At 50.6% G+C, this 14,166-nt stretch overlaps 5 protein-coding genes and 1 pseudogene across 6 annotated transcripts; 4 read left to right on the top strand and 2 right to left on the bottom strand.

Moving 5' to 3' along the window:
• Positions 1–1,141: 1,141 nt before the first annotated feature.
• Positions 1,142–7,771, top strand: LOC126569127 (uncharacterized). Of its 2 annotated transcripts, none has more exons than XM_050226015.1 (3): positions 1,142–1,467; positions 7,111–7,268; positions 7,343–7,771. In XM_050226015.1, exons 1-3 carry the CDS (start codon positions 1,407–1,409, stop codon positions 7,568–7,570), a joined length of 447 nt encoding a protein of 148 aa, XP_050081972.1. In that variant the 5' UTR covers positions 1,142–1,406; the 3' UTR covers positions 7,571–7,771. The 2 variants fall into 2 exon arrangements, with proteins under 2 accessions (XP_050081972.1, XP_050081973.1); XM_050226016.1 differs by lacking the exons at positions 7,111–7,268; positions 7,343–7,771 and adding exons at positions 6,284–6,438; positions 6,567–7,001 and having other exon boundaries at positions 1,145–1,467.
• Positions 7,772–8,716: 945 nt separating this feature from the next.
• LOC126577149 (trypsin-1-like) lies at positions 8,717–9,862 on the top strand. Its single transcript, XM_050238578.1, has 4 exons — positions 8,717–8,786; positions 8,853–9,163; positions 9,269–9,430; positions 9,593–9,862. The coding sequence occupies exons 1-4, from the start codon at positions 8,717–8,719 to the stop codon at positions 9,860–9,862; spliced, it is 813 nt and encodes a 270-aa protein (XP_050094535.1).
• A 132-nt stretch (positions 9,863–9,994) lies between these two features.
• LOC126569199 (trypsin-1-like) lies at positions 9,995–11,059 on the top strand. Its single transcript, XM_050226134.1, has 3 exons — positions 9,995–10,105; positions 10,200–10,495; positions 10,572–11,059. Exons 1-3 carry the CDS (start codon positions 10,042–10,044, stop codon positions 11,013–11,015), a joined length of 804 nt encoding a protein of 267 aa, XP_050082091.1. The 5' UTR covers positions 9,995–10,041; the 3' UTR covers positions 11,016–11,059.
• Positions 11,060–11,349: 290 nt separating this feature from the next.
• LOC126569314 (trypsin-1-like) lies at positions 11,350–12,303 on the top strand (annotated as a pseudogene).
• Positions 12,304–12,422: 119 nt separating this feature from the next.
• Positions 12,423–12,793, bottom strand: LOC126577137 (uncharacterized). The gene is made up of 2 exons (XM_050238567.1): positions 12,628–12,793; positions 12,423–12,547 (listed from the first exon to the last, which is right to left on the bottom strand). The coding sequence occupies exons 1-2, from the start codon at positions 12,791–12,793 to the stop codon at positions 12,456–12,458; spliced, it is 258 nt and encodes an 85-aa protein (XP_050094524.1). The 3' UTR covers positions 12,423–12,455.
• Positions 12,794–13,042: 249 nt separating this feature from the next.
• Positions 13,043–13,935, bottom strand: LOC126568886 (trypsin-1-like). Its single transcript, XM_050225560.1, has 2 exons — positions 13,881–13,935; positions 13,043–13,800 (listed from the first exon to the last, which is right to left on the bottom strand). Exons 1-2 carry the CDS (start codon positions 13,933–13,935, stop codon positions 13,043–13,045), a joined length of 813 nt encoding a protein of 270 aa, XP_050081517.1.
• Positions 13,936–14,166: the final 231 nt, after the last annotated feature.

Here is a 14,166-nt window from a genome sequence, read left to right as displayed (position 1 = left end):
TGTTTTAATATATTACCTCCTCTGCTCCACTTCCACACTGCAGCCACATTTAACTGTAAACCGGTGCTCTGGCGTCACGGTCACGAAGAGGCCAAAACCGCTGCGCCAAATGAACCGCAAAAGACCAACAGATCACCAAACGGCTTTTGCCAAAAACTTGACCGAGAATAGGAGTAACACGAGAAGCTCAATATCGTCGTGGCCCTCAAATTAATGCTAAGCCCCACCTCACTCTCGAAGCGCCCGTTTAGAACCCGTTAACAAGTTAACACACGTCGTTCAGCGAACGCCACTGCCATGAACTGGCCCACAAGGGGGCAGGGGACCGACCACAATCAAGAGAACAACAGCAGCGCGACAAGAGAGCGGTCAAAACACCGTCGTCCAGTGCGTCCCCCCATTAACGCCGTGGTTGTGGTGTCCCCTTGTCCACGACGCATGTTTCTTCACGACCTTTCACTATCCTTTTAGTACGGGAGAGATGAGCGAATATGAGCAGATGACATGCCAGAGAGAGAATGAGAAAGAGCGTGCTAGAGCTGCAAAAAAAAAACGCCAAAACGATCTGCGTTCCTCGAGTAAGACGCGAAATCTTCTCATAAAAGAAGCAACGATCGAGGATTGGATCTTCAGTCCCCGACGGAACGACCGAAGACGGTCCCAGCAACGCGGTAACTGCCGTACGCGTGTGGCCACACAACGACCAACATCGAGACCAAAACAGGAGTCGAGGAACATCAGGAGGATCAGGAAGAAGATCTCATCTCACCGCAGTCACAAAGAACTGCTCCACGCCAGGGCTTTTCGGTGTTCGGAGCTCCATTAATTGCTCACCACACGCGCCATTCTGGACAATCTGCAAACATCAGAATTCGCCTTCCCTCCCCCGGGGGGGGTACGATCGGAGACCTCCCTCTGACTCAGCAAGTCCGCGATCGTGCGGATTGATCGATCGATCAGCAACATCAGCCACGGCGGAACAGTGCTCCACCAGCAACCAGCCTGGCTACCTGTCTACCTGCTCCAACACCCTTTCACATAAGCACATCGCTCACGCTCACACTCCAGTCTCTCGATCGCTCCGTCTCACTTGGCCCCCGGGCGCGGCAACGTTCGTTCGCGTTCTTAAAACCAGCGGCACCACGATCGCCGCTGACCATTTACTCGTAAGCTCTCCAGCGAACAGGACGGTCCATTTTTCTGTCTCTCCGACTCCCGCGTCCGGGGCATCCTTTTTCGTACGACATCCAACGTGTTTTTGTGTCTGTGTGGTGCATTCAACTTCGGTTCTTGCGATCGCGAACGGGTGTGTTTGTGTGTTTGGCAAAAGCGCTTAAAGGAAACGAATTGTCGTTGGTGATCGTCTTGAGAAGGAGTTTCGCGTGGAAAGTGCCCCCCCCCCGAAAATGATGAAGCTAACCGTGTTGAGCTGTTTGGTGGTGGTCGTCCTCATGATTCATGCAGGAGGTGAGTGAGCTGCTGGCTTTGTCGTACCGTTTCCTTTTCTTTAACAAATCATCCACCCTCTGTCTCTGTCACTGTGTTACTATACTTTTGCATGATCTCTCTGCATGATCTCTTCTGTACTATTCGTTCTCGTAGTTCGTCGGTCTATCGGTGTGTAGCAAGTGTTTCCACTGTGTATATGTGCATGTAAATAAAAGATGTATAAAGTGTTGTGACTTAGCTAGGCGTTCATCATTCACCATCATCATCGTCCTTTGGCACCGGAGATGACTTCATAAATTAGCAAACTTATCCCAGTAGATCATCACAAAAGCAATCTTTTTCTTCTCCTCCTCCAACACTCTTACTTACAGACATTGTTATATTCAACAAACACGCACACATATCATAAAGGATTTCATTTGATCCCGATGTAAACTTCCCACTTTGACTCCCTCCTATCTACCAGTATAGATGGTCTAACTTCCATCGTTCCATCATTCTTTTCGATTCGCTATTCTCTATTTAAATGATTGATGATGGTACCAAACTTTAACTGCGGATGTTGACCGCGAAAGAAGTTAAAAGTTAGACATTCATTCCGGGCCACAGCTTGCAGTGCATTCTGCAACAGATTGGCGTTGTGACATGTGGTTCGCATGTGGTATCATAAAAATGTAATGTTCAAGCGATGAATCACTAAACAATGCCACGAACTCTGCAGCCACTGTTTCCTACACTCAAAGCAGCGAGTCAAAGCGAATGCTCTAAATGGACGACTGGTGGCGGCGTTGAGGTCCATTGAATTTACGCTGCTGCTGCTCTTCGTAATACCTTTTGTTGATCTACGACTGTAGCAAACGACTGTTTTCCCCTTGGCCCACGGTACCGGATCGCGCATCACCGATTTGATGCTTTAAACTGCTGCCCGCAACCATTCGGCGATCGGTATACCAATGACGGCATTAAAGCAGAATAATCAGTTTTACTTGAACCGACCGGACCCCTGGCAAGGTCACTCGTGGTCTCGTTTAGACGGGGCTGCTCTGCGAACCTCGCTACCTCGATCACTCGCATCCGGCGGCCGGAGATTCGATGATTCGGTGATTCATAATTCGTGCTCAAACACACCTTCACGGCGTGTTTTGCGCTGTTTGGCTGCGCACACAACTGGCGAATCATGCTGATGTCAAATGCTGGCTCATGCACGATGGATTGCAGATCGTGACGGACCCACAAGGCACGCCACAAGAATGTGGCTCCCAGCCGATGGTGATATTAGTGCAAAAACCAACGAGTTTCCTGTTTGTTCGAGCCTACAAGTAATGAGTAGTTACTGCCGACACTTGCGAAGGAGCGAACGCCTATTAGCCGGTTGTCGATAAGTCGATAGCCTTGCCCACCAGTTGCCATGGCTTTCGCAGCTCGTTAATCGAGTTGAGGCTTGATAGTTAAATGATCTGATCGTACTAAAGTGACTGAATCCATAAATTAAAAACGCAGATAGTTATCGGTAGCAATATTGACCATGATCTTCTCTCTTTTTGTCGTAAATGAATGCAAAACCCTCTGAAACAACGGTATTCCATCGAGGAAAACACTGACGTAGAGCACCGTTTTTGTGTCTCAAAATAATTTGCACGAAACCACACATAAAAAGTAGAATGCGAAAACGCAAAAGCGTACCCAGAACCCCGCCGAACAAGCTGTGAAGCCACCGAAAGTGGTGAAGCAACTTTTCTTCCGCAGAACGCTCGCCACCATTGGCGGTGGTCAGCAATAGCAGCAGCAGCAGCTCAACAAGGGTTTGCTGGCTGGTCTGTGTCAGAATGAATGTTGAAATGATTCTGAAGTGTTTTCGCCAGCGAACCTTAAGTAGATGCTTTGGCAATTTCTGCCAATTATCTAACAAACGCTACGCTTTCGCCGCACCGACCCATTAAGCTCTCGAGAAGCACCACCAGAAGCAGCAAGTTGCTGCGGATGCTACTGCTGCATGGAGGCTGCATTCTTTTCTTTTTACAATTTGCCTTCCCCGGTGATGACCCACGACGAGATGGGTTCGGTAGCCTGGCTCTGGCTTTCTGGCTCTTCTCGCTCTTTCGCGTTCTCGCGGTCGCCTCGAAAGTTATTGAAACATAAAAATACGAAATAAAATAAATCCCAACCCAAAGCTTATGCTTTTCGCCCACTGACTCGCTCGCTCTCTCGTGCTCTCTGTCTCGTTCTCTTCGCCTTCCGTTCTGTCTTCGGACGCATTAACCTCCTCCTCGGGGATGAGCTACCGGCCGGCGTTTCGTCACGAAGTGGCATTAAAACGAAACGGTAGAATAATTAGCAACATAGCTTCGCAGCATCGCTTCACCGTGGCCATGGCCACGGTCACAGCCCCTGGGATCGGTACGAAACGAGAAAGCGAACAGGGAGGAGAAGGTTGGCCACATAAAGAGTTGGCACGGGAAGCTGCACAAATGCTCTGCACTTTCGAAGAGAATCCAATCAAACTGCACCGGAATGAGGATGTGTCATTGACATCAGCAGGAGTCGCCGGATCAGCGCCGGAAAGAAGGTCCGCCGTGCCAGGTTGCGACTTTCACGAAACCCTCTCACAAAAAGCTCCAAGAAAGGAGCCAGAGGTTGTTGCGCTTCATTCTTTTCCTCTTAAAACAGAGATAAGAGCATTAGAAAGGTGATCTTTGCTGGCTGCTAATCCAATGGTAATCTGTCGGAAATCTTAGCCCGGGGAAAACGCAGAGGTCTCCGAATGATGGAGTAGAAACAAGATAAGAACACGAATCGGGGCCGCTCGCTTCCCTGTGAATCTGATTCATTTTTCATTTTAATGCTGCCAGCCTTACCGTCTTGTTGCTCGGTGTTATCGCAAGGGAGGCGATGGGGCATGGATCGGTTCTCGGTTCCGCATCTCGGACGACACATCCGCACGGGCAGTTGTAGGGGGCGAGGTGAACTCGGAGAGCTCGTTAATTCGATCATCCAAACCGAAAAACCGGTTCCAACCGTGCGCCGCACGCTAATGGTGGCGTTAAACTGTGCACGGCATGTCGTGGCCACCGCGGACTGGCGCCTACGGGGTACCGTATGACGCACCGGTATTTGCATGCATTTTAGCATTTTTTCCTTTTTTTATTTTTTTTTTGTTTGATTACAAGAATTCGCAGCCTACGCTTCCGTCCTGGAATGCTCTGGTTTTCAACTCACGCAGCACCTTTGGACAGTTTGCTCTAACCTCAAAAAGAGTCCGAACTTAGAAATTGGTCCACCGTTTAGTGTTTGGTCATCAGAATGCAAAACTGCAACCACAGCCGGTCGGTGGCCGAGAAGGTGGTTCAATGTCACCTGGAACAGCCACCCCCAGCGGTGGGCTCGTGTGTATCTGTATGCACGCCAAGGTATACGAGATCGCAATACCAAACGACACCACCCAAGAGTGTCACTCCGCTCCCCTCGTGGGGTGTACGCGCAACTATTTGCGCATTTGCTGCCACGCCGGGGGTTTTGGCTGGGTTGCAAACAGGTTGGATGGCAGCAGCTGCAGCCAGTAGTAGTAGTAGTAGTAGTATTATTATTTGTAGTTTCCCTTTTCTTTCCCACCCCTTTCCGTGTATATGCGCCGTAGGAAATCGAGAACGAGACATTGCATTCCGGCGAGGTTCTCGGCTAGAACGCGTTCTATACCGCCGACGCCACCCTAGACGAGTTACTGCTGGAACAAGTTTCTACGTATCGAGAACTGGCTGAATACTAGCTGCTCTTTTACATCGCTAATCTGGCATGTGACTTAGTTTTGTATTCAAATAAGGGCGGACCAGAGATTTAAATAGGGAAGGCCCCGGAGGTGGGGAACTGGTACCGGTTTATTGATTGATTAAGCTACCATTCCGGAACCAACGATTGTGCAGGAAATGCAGGGCACAAGTGTGGTGAGGTCAGGTTGGCACTTAATGAAGGACAAACTGAATGTCGGAGCGGTTCAGCTCTTCGATCGTTAGCCGTTAGGGGGCCTAGTTCATCAACTAAAGAAGTTGATCCCCGGCTTGATAGAATTGCAACAATTTAGCAACAGTTAGCGGACCCCCCTCCGTTAATGTCCAAAACAATCCCATCAATGTCTGTGTCGGCTCGAGATGGCGTAGCTAAACGGCTTCGCTGTGGGCCTAGGAACTCGCGCACATTAATGGTAGCACAGTGCAGAGGCCAGTGAGATTTTCAGCGCCCAGCATCACCATCAGCCCGCCGCAGAAGCTCGATACAAAGTGACTGAAATGACCGTTCGTCATCACCATCATCATTATAGTGATCATCATTATCGTTATTAGTGGAGGAGAATAAATAGATATCGGGATGGTGGCGACGGGGCGGTTCTGCTTTGCACGGAATTCTGCACGGAATTCGCTTATTGGCGAAACAACATTGATGAAGAATTCTGCAACGGGCTTCTTCGATTTCCTTTTTGTATATAAATCAAAATGCATGCCCTAGCGCTGTCGAGCGGATTGTGGATGACAGTTGGATGATGATCTCAACCGGATGGAAGTATTCTTGTGGTAGATGATTAATTTTTTCATCGCGATCTTTCACCTCTGCATGGTATCACTTGAAACGTCTTTTCTTCACATACTCACACAAATACACTGTCTGTCCACACACCTAACACGCACAAAAACACACATGATCTGCATGTTGCTAATTTGTAAAATCTTCCGGGAACTCGGATTTGGGATGATAAAAAAAAGGTTTGTAAAATCATTGTTGGAGTGATTGGAGTAGTAGACAGTGTGGGAAGCGAGCGCTTACGATAGTACCGTTCTCCTGACAGACGCCGCTCCACGCTATCAGGTGCTGGAACCACGCGAAGGCTACGTGCCCGTGTACATCCGCGTCGGTGATCAACCGTTGGCAGACATCAATCCGGAGCTGGCGGCCGCCTTCCAGGAGTCAGTAGGTCGCGTCAGTCGTTCCGAGCTGGCTCAAGTAAGTCACGGTGGTGGTGATGATTGATGATTGGATCAACCATCAACGACGACGACGAACAACTGAGACGCTAAGACGCTAAGATGATCGTGCGCCCTTCTTCCTTCCGTCCGTCCATCTGTCTGTAGGCGCTGCAAGCTGATCATGGTGTCGCTGATCATTCGTCGAGCTTGGTGGCCTCGAACTCACATTCGGCATCGGATGAGCACAAGATACTGTTGGCGGGATCGGCCGTTAAAGCGGCACCTAAGCCCGCGGCGGAACCGGCAGCTGGCACGAAACCCGCAGCCGAGCCCGTAGCCCAACCGGCCGCTTAAACCGTTTGGCTGGAAGAAGGCGGAACGGAACCTGCTTAAAGCTGCTTCTCATCTGTACCAGATGGCACAGTTACAAACATTAACCGGCACAGTTACCTGTGCGACCGTGCACAAATCGATGTTATTTATTTCGTTATCGCGAAACCACCTCCTGTACTAACAATACCCCAGCAGCGTCCGTAGCGGATTCTGCTGCTGATTCCGAAACACCCAATAAAGTACTGCACCGTGGTTCTAATGACTTATTCTGGAGCGAGAGAAATGCATTGTGTTCCGAAAAAGCCATGGTTGAGATCTTTTACTAACCGAAGCGTGCAGAAAGTATTGAAGTCTTTTGTTGTCTTTCACCAATCAGATGCCCTTCCCGATAAGCATAAAGATTATCTTAAAAAGGGTGGCTACGTGCCCGTCTACATTCGGCATGGCGATCAACCGTTGGCCTCGATCAGTCCGGAGCTGGCTGCCGCTTTCCAGGAAAGTGCTGGCCGTACATCCCGTGGCAAGCTGATACAGGTAACTACACAAAAACCATCATCTCATGTCGGTATCTATGAATTGAAAAATTGTCTTTGTGTCACCAATTCCAGGAGCTGAACCGCCCGGTAAGGTTCTCATCGGAATCGAGTAGCGACGAGGAGTTACGGAATGACATCACAGCCAAACCACGACCGAAGGTGGACTCGATCAGCAGTGAGAGCAACTCCAACTCGGATGAATCGATCTCATCGGAGAAGGAAGCCAAGGAAGCGATCCAAAAGTTGCTGAAACAGATGCACAAACTGAACAAGGCAACGGTCAAAGCTAACAAAGTGTAAACCTTACCGCCATGTGATGACGATTGGAGTTCCACCGAGTTATTAGCTATAGTACCGAACATGCTGACATGCTCTGTTGCCACTGCCAAGCTGTCACTGCCACCATCTTACTAGCGGGTAAATGAAATGATAAATTACTTACTGTGAAAACCGTGAATTCTCATTTAAAAATAGATTAAATAAAGTTTTGAAATCAGGCCACTTCCAATTGAAGGTCACTCGCTGTGTTGCGTCGCAAATCAACAAACATCAGCTGCTTATACCATCTTCCTCGCATAGATTACAAAATTCGAGCCGTAGCGAAAAGCGTGGCCCCTTAATGTGTGCCAAAAGTGATAACCTTTGCTGGGACTCTGGCCACACTCCACTCCTAGTTAAGGTTATTGATTTGAATCGAAATCAAAACACTCGACGCTCCACTATCTCTTCGCGCATAATTTACGTCAACAATTTACGATTTTTGAGACCCGGTAGCGTACTAGCTGCTACCCTGGGGCATCATTCCATGAAAGAGTGTTGTCCAAGAAGGTTCTACTATCAGCGATAATTGAAGGAAGAAATGTATAGCCTGAAGCGCTTCCTGTGTGCCCTGCTGGCCATCGTTGTACTGCTGTTCCAGCTAACCAGCGTTGGTAAGATCCTTTCGTTGTCATGCGCCTTGCTCATCTCACTAATGTGACGCCGTTTGCTGGTCCCTCGAAGATTCCGCATCGTACAACGATATTCTGCAGTCAGTGTCTTCGAACCCCAATCAAGTCCAAGCTGCTTCGGCTTCTCGCCAGCTCGTGAAAAATTTACTCCAGGTAAACTGTCTCCGGTGGAAGGATAGGAATTGTTCACCGTAATTGGTGCTAATCGACCGTAAATTGTGTCCATTTCCCACTAGCGTGTTGTTGGCGACAATTCTTCCAACGACAACAGTGCGTCGAGCGACGACAGCAGCGAAGAGCGGCAGCGTTACAGGCAGCCCCAGCCTTATTAACCCGGATGCATGGCCACGCAATTTCCACGCCATTCATTGCGTGTTCGCCGTAGGCTCATCTAAAGACTAGGCTGAAATTGCACTGTACACGGTGACTATCATTGTTATGGGGAGCCTCTACTCCGTTCAGTAGCACAAGTGCGTTGCTGTGCAAATGAATAAACATGTTCCAACGATGGGCACGGAGCGTTACGGTTGTGGCACTGCTTTGTTCTTTGTTCGGTCAGCTCAAGGGTAAGTTCAGGAAAGCTTCGAGGCACCGGAACTGGGCATGCACCTGTACCTTCTCCTCTCCCCTAGGAGGGTTTCTCTTTTTCACGAGTGATCAAGCATCGTCCGAAAACGCCGGTCCGGTTGTCCCGACACCATCAAAGTCCACGGACGATCTGCCGTACATGTGCTCCGTTCGGTACCGAGGAGTGCACCGTTGCAGTGCAACCATATTGAACCCGAGCTGGTTGTTAACTTCCGGCCACTGTGTCCACGCCAGTGCGCCGAAACTCGATACACTTTCCATTGTATGTGGTGTCCGCATGTACCGGACGGTGGATACGGTTCTGCTGCATCCAGCTTACGCCATCCATCCAACCGGTGGTAACGATTTGGCTCTGGTAGGTACCTGGTACGGGCCGTGTTTGGCTTTGACTTGCGATGTGATCACGAACCCTCGGTCCTTCCGTCCTTTCGCCCTGTCTTTTCACACCACACACCAGTAGCTGATGCTGAGAAAAGCACTCAACTTTACGAGCTACGTTCAACCAATTCCGGTGCCCAATAGTGTGCTACTTCCGGCGGGCACCACTCCCAACGCGATTATTGCGAGCTTTGGACGGGTTCAGTCAGGCGCGGAACCGGTTTGGTGGAATCCTCCGATTCAGGTAAACAGATAGAACGAATCCAATGTGGTTCGATGATGCTGAGAGCAAGAACAGAAAAATATCAAAAGCACGATAAGAATTCTGAAACCATTAACCGCTGCACAGCTGTTTGATTGATCGTTGTATTTCCCAAACGTTTATCACCTCTCACGTACACACAAGACGACTGAAGTGCAGATACTGCCTTGGTACGAGTGTCAACGACGTCTAGGGTCAGCTTTTGCCGATTATCTCGACACCTCGAACATCTGTACCGATAACGGGGCAACGGTGGACCCCGGTGGACCGGTAATGTTTGCTACTGATCTGCAGCCCTACAATCTGCTGGCCATTGGTTCCTGGATGGTGGCGCCATGTGGTGGTCCGGCCATGCACGTTCTAGTATCACCACACCTGGACTGGATCCTAGGCGCTATCGCACCGCTCGATTAGTGCGATGATAAAGCAAACACCGAACGTGACGCAGATTATCGATGGGGCGAACAGGTGTGCCTGGCTGCAGTGAGCAAAGGCTATAAATATTATTCATTCTTGATTAGATATCGAGTTGTGAATTGTAAAAAAACCATGATCGCAAGGTGCGTGCCACTTCATTAGAGTTTGTCTACAACATGAAGCCACTCACGCTCGGTCTGTGGATTGTCGCTTTGATCCTTGTCGCCGAGGCGGCACCGGGTAAGGGTATTTGTAAGGATATTTGTAAGGAGTTGAAGGAGGCCGCGAGTCTCATTATGCGTTGTGTCTTTAAATTGTTTCCCGGTACCATCAGACCGTCGCATCTTTGGTGGCCTGGATGCGCTTCCTGGTGAGCTGCCGTATCAGGTGTCGATCCGGCGTGCCTTCTTGACCACGAGGACTCACGTTTGTGGTGGCAGTATCATCAACCAACAGCACGTACTGACCGCGGCGTCCTGTTTCGGGACCGATTTGGATGCTCGCTACGACATCGTTGCCGGTAATCTACGGATCGATCAGGATGCCGATACGCAACAAGTGTTGACCGTCCTTTGGATTCGCACGCATCCGAACTATGAAGGTGGTGCGAGCTCTTCCGACGTGGCCGTTGTACGTATCGCAGGGAGGAGCTGTGAAGCTGTGAAGCGCTAACCGAAACTCACTGCTACAATCTTGCCTGTCCTAGGTCCGTGCCACTTCAGCATTCCTGTACAACAACTTGGTTGGTCCAATTTCACTGCCACCGATGAATCAGCAACCGTCCGGTGTTGTCCGAATCGGTGGCTGGGGTTCCTCCAGTACGAGCATCCTGCCGGGAAATAACTTCTCCAACATGCTGCAGAAGGTTCTCGTGCCAATTCTTGACTTCAATCAGTGCCTATCGGTTCTGGGTGGTCCCGGTGGTCCGTTTGATGAGCGTAACTTCTGTACCGGGCCACTGAGTGGTGGTATCTCGACGTGCACCGGTGATGCGGGAGGTGCGGCCGTTCAGGAGCAGCCCAACAATGTGTACCTGCAGGTTGGTATCATCACGTGGAATATTCTACCCTGTGGTGGTATCAACGTACCATCCATCTACACCCGTGTGTCCGCGTTCGTCGACTGGATTCAGGCGAACTCGGTGCTGTGAGTGGTGCCCCTTTTTAACTCGCGAAGGAACAATAAACGCTACGATTGTCGCAACATTTATTTGATGTGTTGGTGGAGACAGGTGGCAGCATATCATCGAAAGACTATCTCATGTTGCTATGTCTTTCGGCAATCTACTGCGTCTACTACAAACGGATTAAACAAACAAAACACTGCATTAACGACGATTAATCTTATCGACATATCAGGCGATGCTTCTTCCGGCGATTGTGTCTTCAGTTGGCACAATCGATCGTTACTTTTCCGCACTGATAAGATAGATCCGTGCCTCCGGGATTATGTGATATATTACACCCTGGTCCACGGGCGGATTGATGCAGTTTGATTCAAAACATTTTGGAGGTCGACATTGTCTCCGTAATTTCGAAGATGCGTTCTTTCTCCCAGACATTTGTGCTCCTTGTGGTGGCACTCGTAGCAGGTGCAGTGACCGGTTCGTATCCCTCACATTTAAATCTAAAGCACCCATTCCTAACAAACTGTGTCTCCTCTATGGTGTCCGAAATCTAGCCAACGCCAATGCGGTCAAAGATCGTCGAATTATTGGAGGAGTTCGGGCGTTCCCCGGTGAGTTCCCGTGGATGGTTTCGATCCAGCGGTTAATCCTGACCCGCGCCAACCACGTCTGCGGTGGTTCCATTTTGAACCAATTCCACGTGCTGACCGCGGCCGAGTGCTTCTTCAACAACCAGAACAGCCGCTACCGGGTACAGGCCGGTAAGGTGCTGCTGAACAGCTTCGAGGCCACCGAACAGACCATCAACGTGCTGCGCTTCACGATGCATCCGATGTACGATGGTACCGCGAGTCCGTACGACATTGCCACCGTACGAATGGCTTCGCCATTCGGTTTTACCGCTTACATTCGGCCTATTCAACTGCCAACTGTCGCCTCCATCCCGGCCGGAGTGGTAAAGTTTTCGGGCTGGGGAGCGACCTCAACCGGGCTACTGCCGACCATGCCCAACGATTTGCAGATGTTCCAGGTAGGCATCATGCCCAACGAAGAGTGCCAGACGGTAGTTAACGGCGCAGTAGGCAACGGTCCGGTGACGGAGCAGAACGTGTGCCTCGGACCGGCCACCGGTGGTATCGGTGCGTGCAGTGGTGATGCTGGTGGTGCTGCCGTGCAGACAATTCTTGGACAGGACACGATCGTCGGTATCATCGCCTGGCAGCTGTCCTCGTGCGGCCAGACCGGCAATCCCACCATCACTACGCGTGTTTCGGCGTACATCGATTGGATTAACCAAAATTCTCAAATATAAACCATCGGATAGGTCTGTTCCAGTGATGCGAATGAATAAACAATAAAAAAATTGCTTCCAGTTCACTTTAATAGCATTTATCGGAGGGTTACAGGTAGCGCGGATGGTGATAAGCGATGCACAAACGAATTCATTCCCGTACGAAGCTTTCGTTAGCTTTGGCCACCTTCACCACTTCCTTCACGCCCTGCCGAGGCGATGCTGGCTGCTTCCTGAGCTGCTGGCATGATGACGGTTGTGGCCACTGGATGCGGGTGCACCCGATGCAAAGTAACAAGATGTTTTAGAAGTTTAGTTTCCCGAGGTCGCTGGTTCAGTACTTACTGATTCCTCCATATTTCACGCCCCACTCCATCCACGGTTTCATCTGCTCCATGTTTTGACGCTTCACTCGCGGACCTACACCGACCGTTGGACTGCCTCCGGCCAAGACGATAAGGACGATAAGCAAAAACGGAACAGCTGCGGCGTAAAGAGTGGTAAACTTCATGGTTGCGGTGGTATGTCGTTCTGGTTTGCTACTGATGCACTGGTGCCAGTTGACTGTCTTACTATTTATAAGTTTTTCTTTCATTTCCCGACCCGCTTTCTATCCACGGTGGGTGTGCTAGTAAATGCAACGTTATCTATGCAACCATGCGACGGAACTGTATTTTAGTAGGTCAGGTATGCCTGGTATGGCTGTTTATTGCTGTTTGAGGAACTGTTGGTAATGCCAGCGGCCAGCGAAGGGAACCATTTAGATGGCCTCGGCGTTGATCCAGTTCAAGTAGCTCGCCACACCGACGTACACCGACGGGAAACCGACGGTTCCGCACGGAATCCATCCCCACGAAACGATACCGACCTGCACCGTTTGGCCGTTCTGGTTCGAGTACAGTGGGCCACCGGAGTCACCGGAGCAAGCGGACACACCACCGGTCAGCGGGCCAGTGCAGATGTTGGTTGGGCCAAGGGGCGAATCAGGGCCAGCAGCATCAAAACATTCGTCGTAGGTGAGCAGCGGCTTAGTGACCTTCTGCAGAATGTTGGGGGTAGTCGGGATGGTACCACCGGTCGAGCCCCAGCCAGCCAGCGTGGCCGGTCCGGTTGGGTTAAGGAGTGTTGCCGGCGGCAGAACGGTGGGCTGCACACGATCGGTGAAGGTAAGCGGAGAGGTCAAACGCATGAGACCGACATCGCTCGGGTTCACACCACCCAGGTAGTCCGGATGGGGCAGGCTTCGGGTGACTCGGATGATCTGGCGGGATGGTTCCGTCGCCGAGAAGTCGTGAGCTCCGGCCCAGATATCGAAGGTGGCCGTGGGCGGATTCTCCGTGATGCAGTGAGCGGCCGTCAGGATCCAGAAGTTGTTCAGCACGGAACCACCGCACACATGAAGGCTCGCCACCAGGATCACGCGCTGGATCGACACGATCGCGGGGAACTCTCCGGGAAGCGCATCGATTCCACCGACGACGCGTCCACTCGGGAATCCGTACTTCGTTTGCACCGAGCCTGGTCAACAGCAAAAAACAGAAAGCGGTGACACACAATCCAATTCCCTTAAACGGTTGGAAAAAGTGGAAGGAACTTACGAGGTGCAGCGGCGACGACCGCCACCAGACACAGCAAAGCGAGAACCGACTTCATTTTGATCCAATAAAAAGCAACTAGCGAAGCCACAGGTACCGTGCCACCTTTTATAACTAGAGAATTATCGACAATGGCACCTGTGCTATCTGATGGCCGGATAAGTCCGCAAGAAGAGCGGAGAAAACCCAGCGTATTCGTGACGTCATGGCGCAAGGTTGGAGCGATAAAGTATCGTGGCGCGTAGTACGGGCTCGGGCTCTAATCTCGAGAAGGAGCGGTTTTTTGGTG

The sequence above is a fragment of the Anopheles aquasalis genome, chromosome 2 (assembly GCF_943734665.1).
Source record: "Anopheles aquasalis chromosome 2, idAnoAquaMG_Q_19, whole genome shotgun sequence".
NCBI lineage: Eukaryota > Metazoa > Arthropoda > Insecta > Diptera > Culicidae > Anopheles > Anopheles aquasalis.
Note: the sequence above shows the minus strand (reverse complement) of the source record. Positions and strands in the feature narration are given on the sequence as shown.

What these genes read in the sequence shown, in the direction of transcription:
- LOC126569127 (XM_050226015.1), top strand. Translation starts at nt 1,407, where the DNA reads ATGATGAAGCTAACCGTGTTGAGCTGTTTGGTGGTGGTCGTCCTCATG. An exon ending in CCTCATGATTCATGCAGGAG is followed by an intron (nt 1,468 to 7,110) that starts GTGAGTGAGCTG and finishes TTCACCAATCAG; the next exon opens with ATGCCCTTCCCGATAAGCAT. An exon ending in CCCGTGGCAAGCTGATACAG is followed by an intron (nt 7,269 to 7,342) that starts GTAACTACACAA and finishes CACCAATTCCAG; the next exon opens with GAGCTGAACCGCCCGGTAAG.
- LOC126569199 (XM_050226134.1), top strand. Translation starts at nt 10,042, where the DNA reads ATGAAGCCACTCACGCTCGGTCTGTGGATTGTCGCTTTGATCCTTGTC. An exon ending in TGTCGCCGAGGCGGCACCGG is followed by an intron (nt 10,106 to 10,199) that starts GTAAGGGTATTT and finishes CGGTACCATCAG; the next exon opens with ACCGTCGCATCTTTGGTGGC. An exon ending in GCTCTTCCGACGTGGCCGTT is followed by an intron (nt 10,496 to 10,571) that starts GTACGTATCGCA and finishes TGCCTGTCCTAG; the next exon opens with GTCCGTGCCACTTCAGCATT.
- LOC126568886 (XM_050225560.1), bottom strand. Translation starts at nt 13,935, where the DNA reads ATGAAGTCGGTTCTCGCTTTGCTGTGTCTGGTGGCGGTCGTCGCCGCT. An exon ending in GGTCGTCGCCGCTGCACCTC is followed by an intron (nt 13,801 to 13,880) that starts GTAAGTTCCTTC and finishes GCTGTTGACCAG; the next exon opens with GCTCGGTGCAAACGAAGTAC.
- LOC126577137 (XM_050238567.1), bottom strand. Translation starts at nt 12,793, where the DNA reads ATGAAGTTTACCACTCTTTACGCCGCAGCTGTTCCGTTTTTGCTTATC. An exon ending in CGTGAAATATGGAGGAATCA is followed by an intron (nt 12,548 to 12,627) that starts GTAAGTACTGAA and finishes ACCCGCATCCAG; the next exon opens with TGGCCACAACCGTCATCATG.
- LOC126577149 (XM_050238578.1), top strand. Translation starts at nt 8,717, where the DNA reads ATGTTCCAACGATGGGCACGGAGCGTTACGGTTGTGGCACTGCTTTGT. An exon ending in TTTGTTCGGTCAGCTCAAGG is followed by an intron (nt 8,787 to 8,852) that starts GTAAGTTCAGGA and finishes CCTCTCCCCTAG; the next exon opens with GAGGGTTTCTCTTTTTCACG. An exon ending in GTGGTAACGATTTGGCTCTG is followed by an intron (nt 9,164 to 9,268) that starts GTAGGTACCTGG and finishes ACACACCAGTAG; the next exon opens with CTGATGCTGAGAAAAGCACT.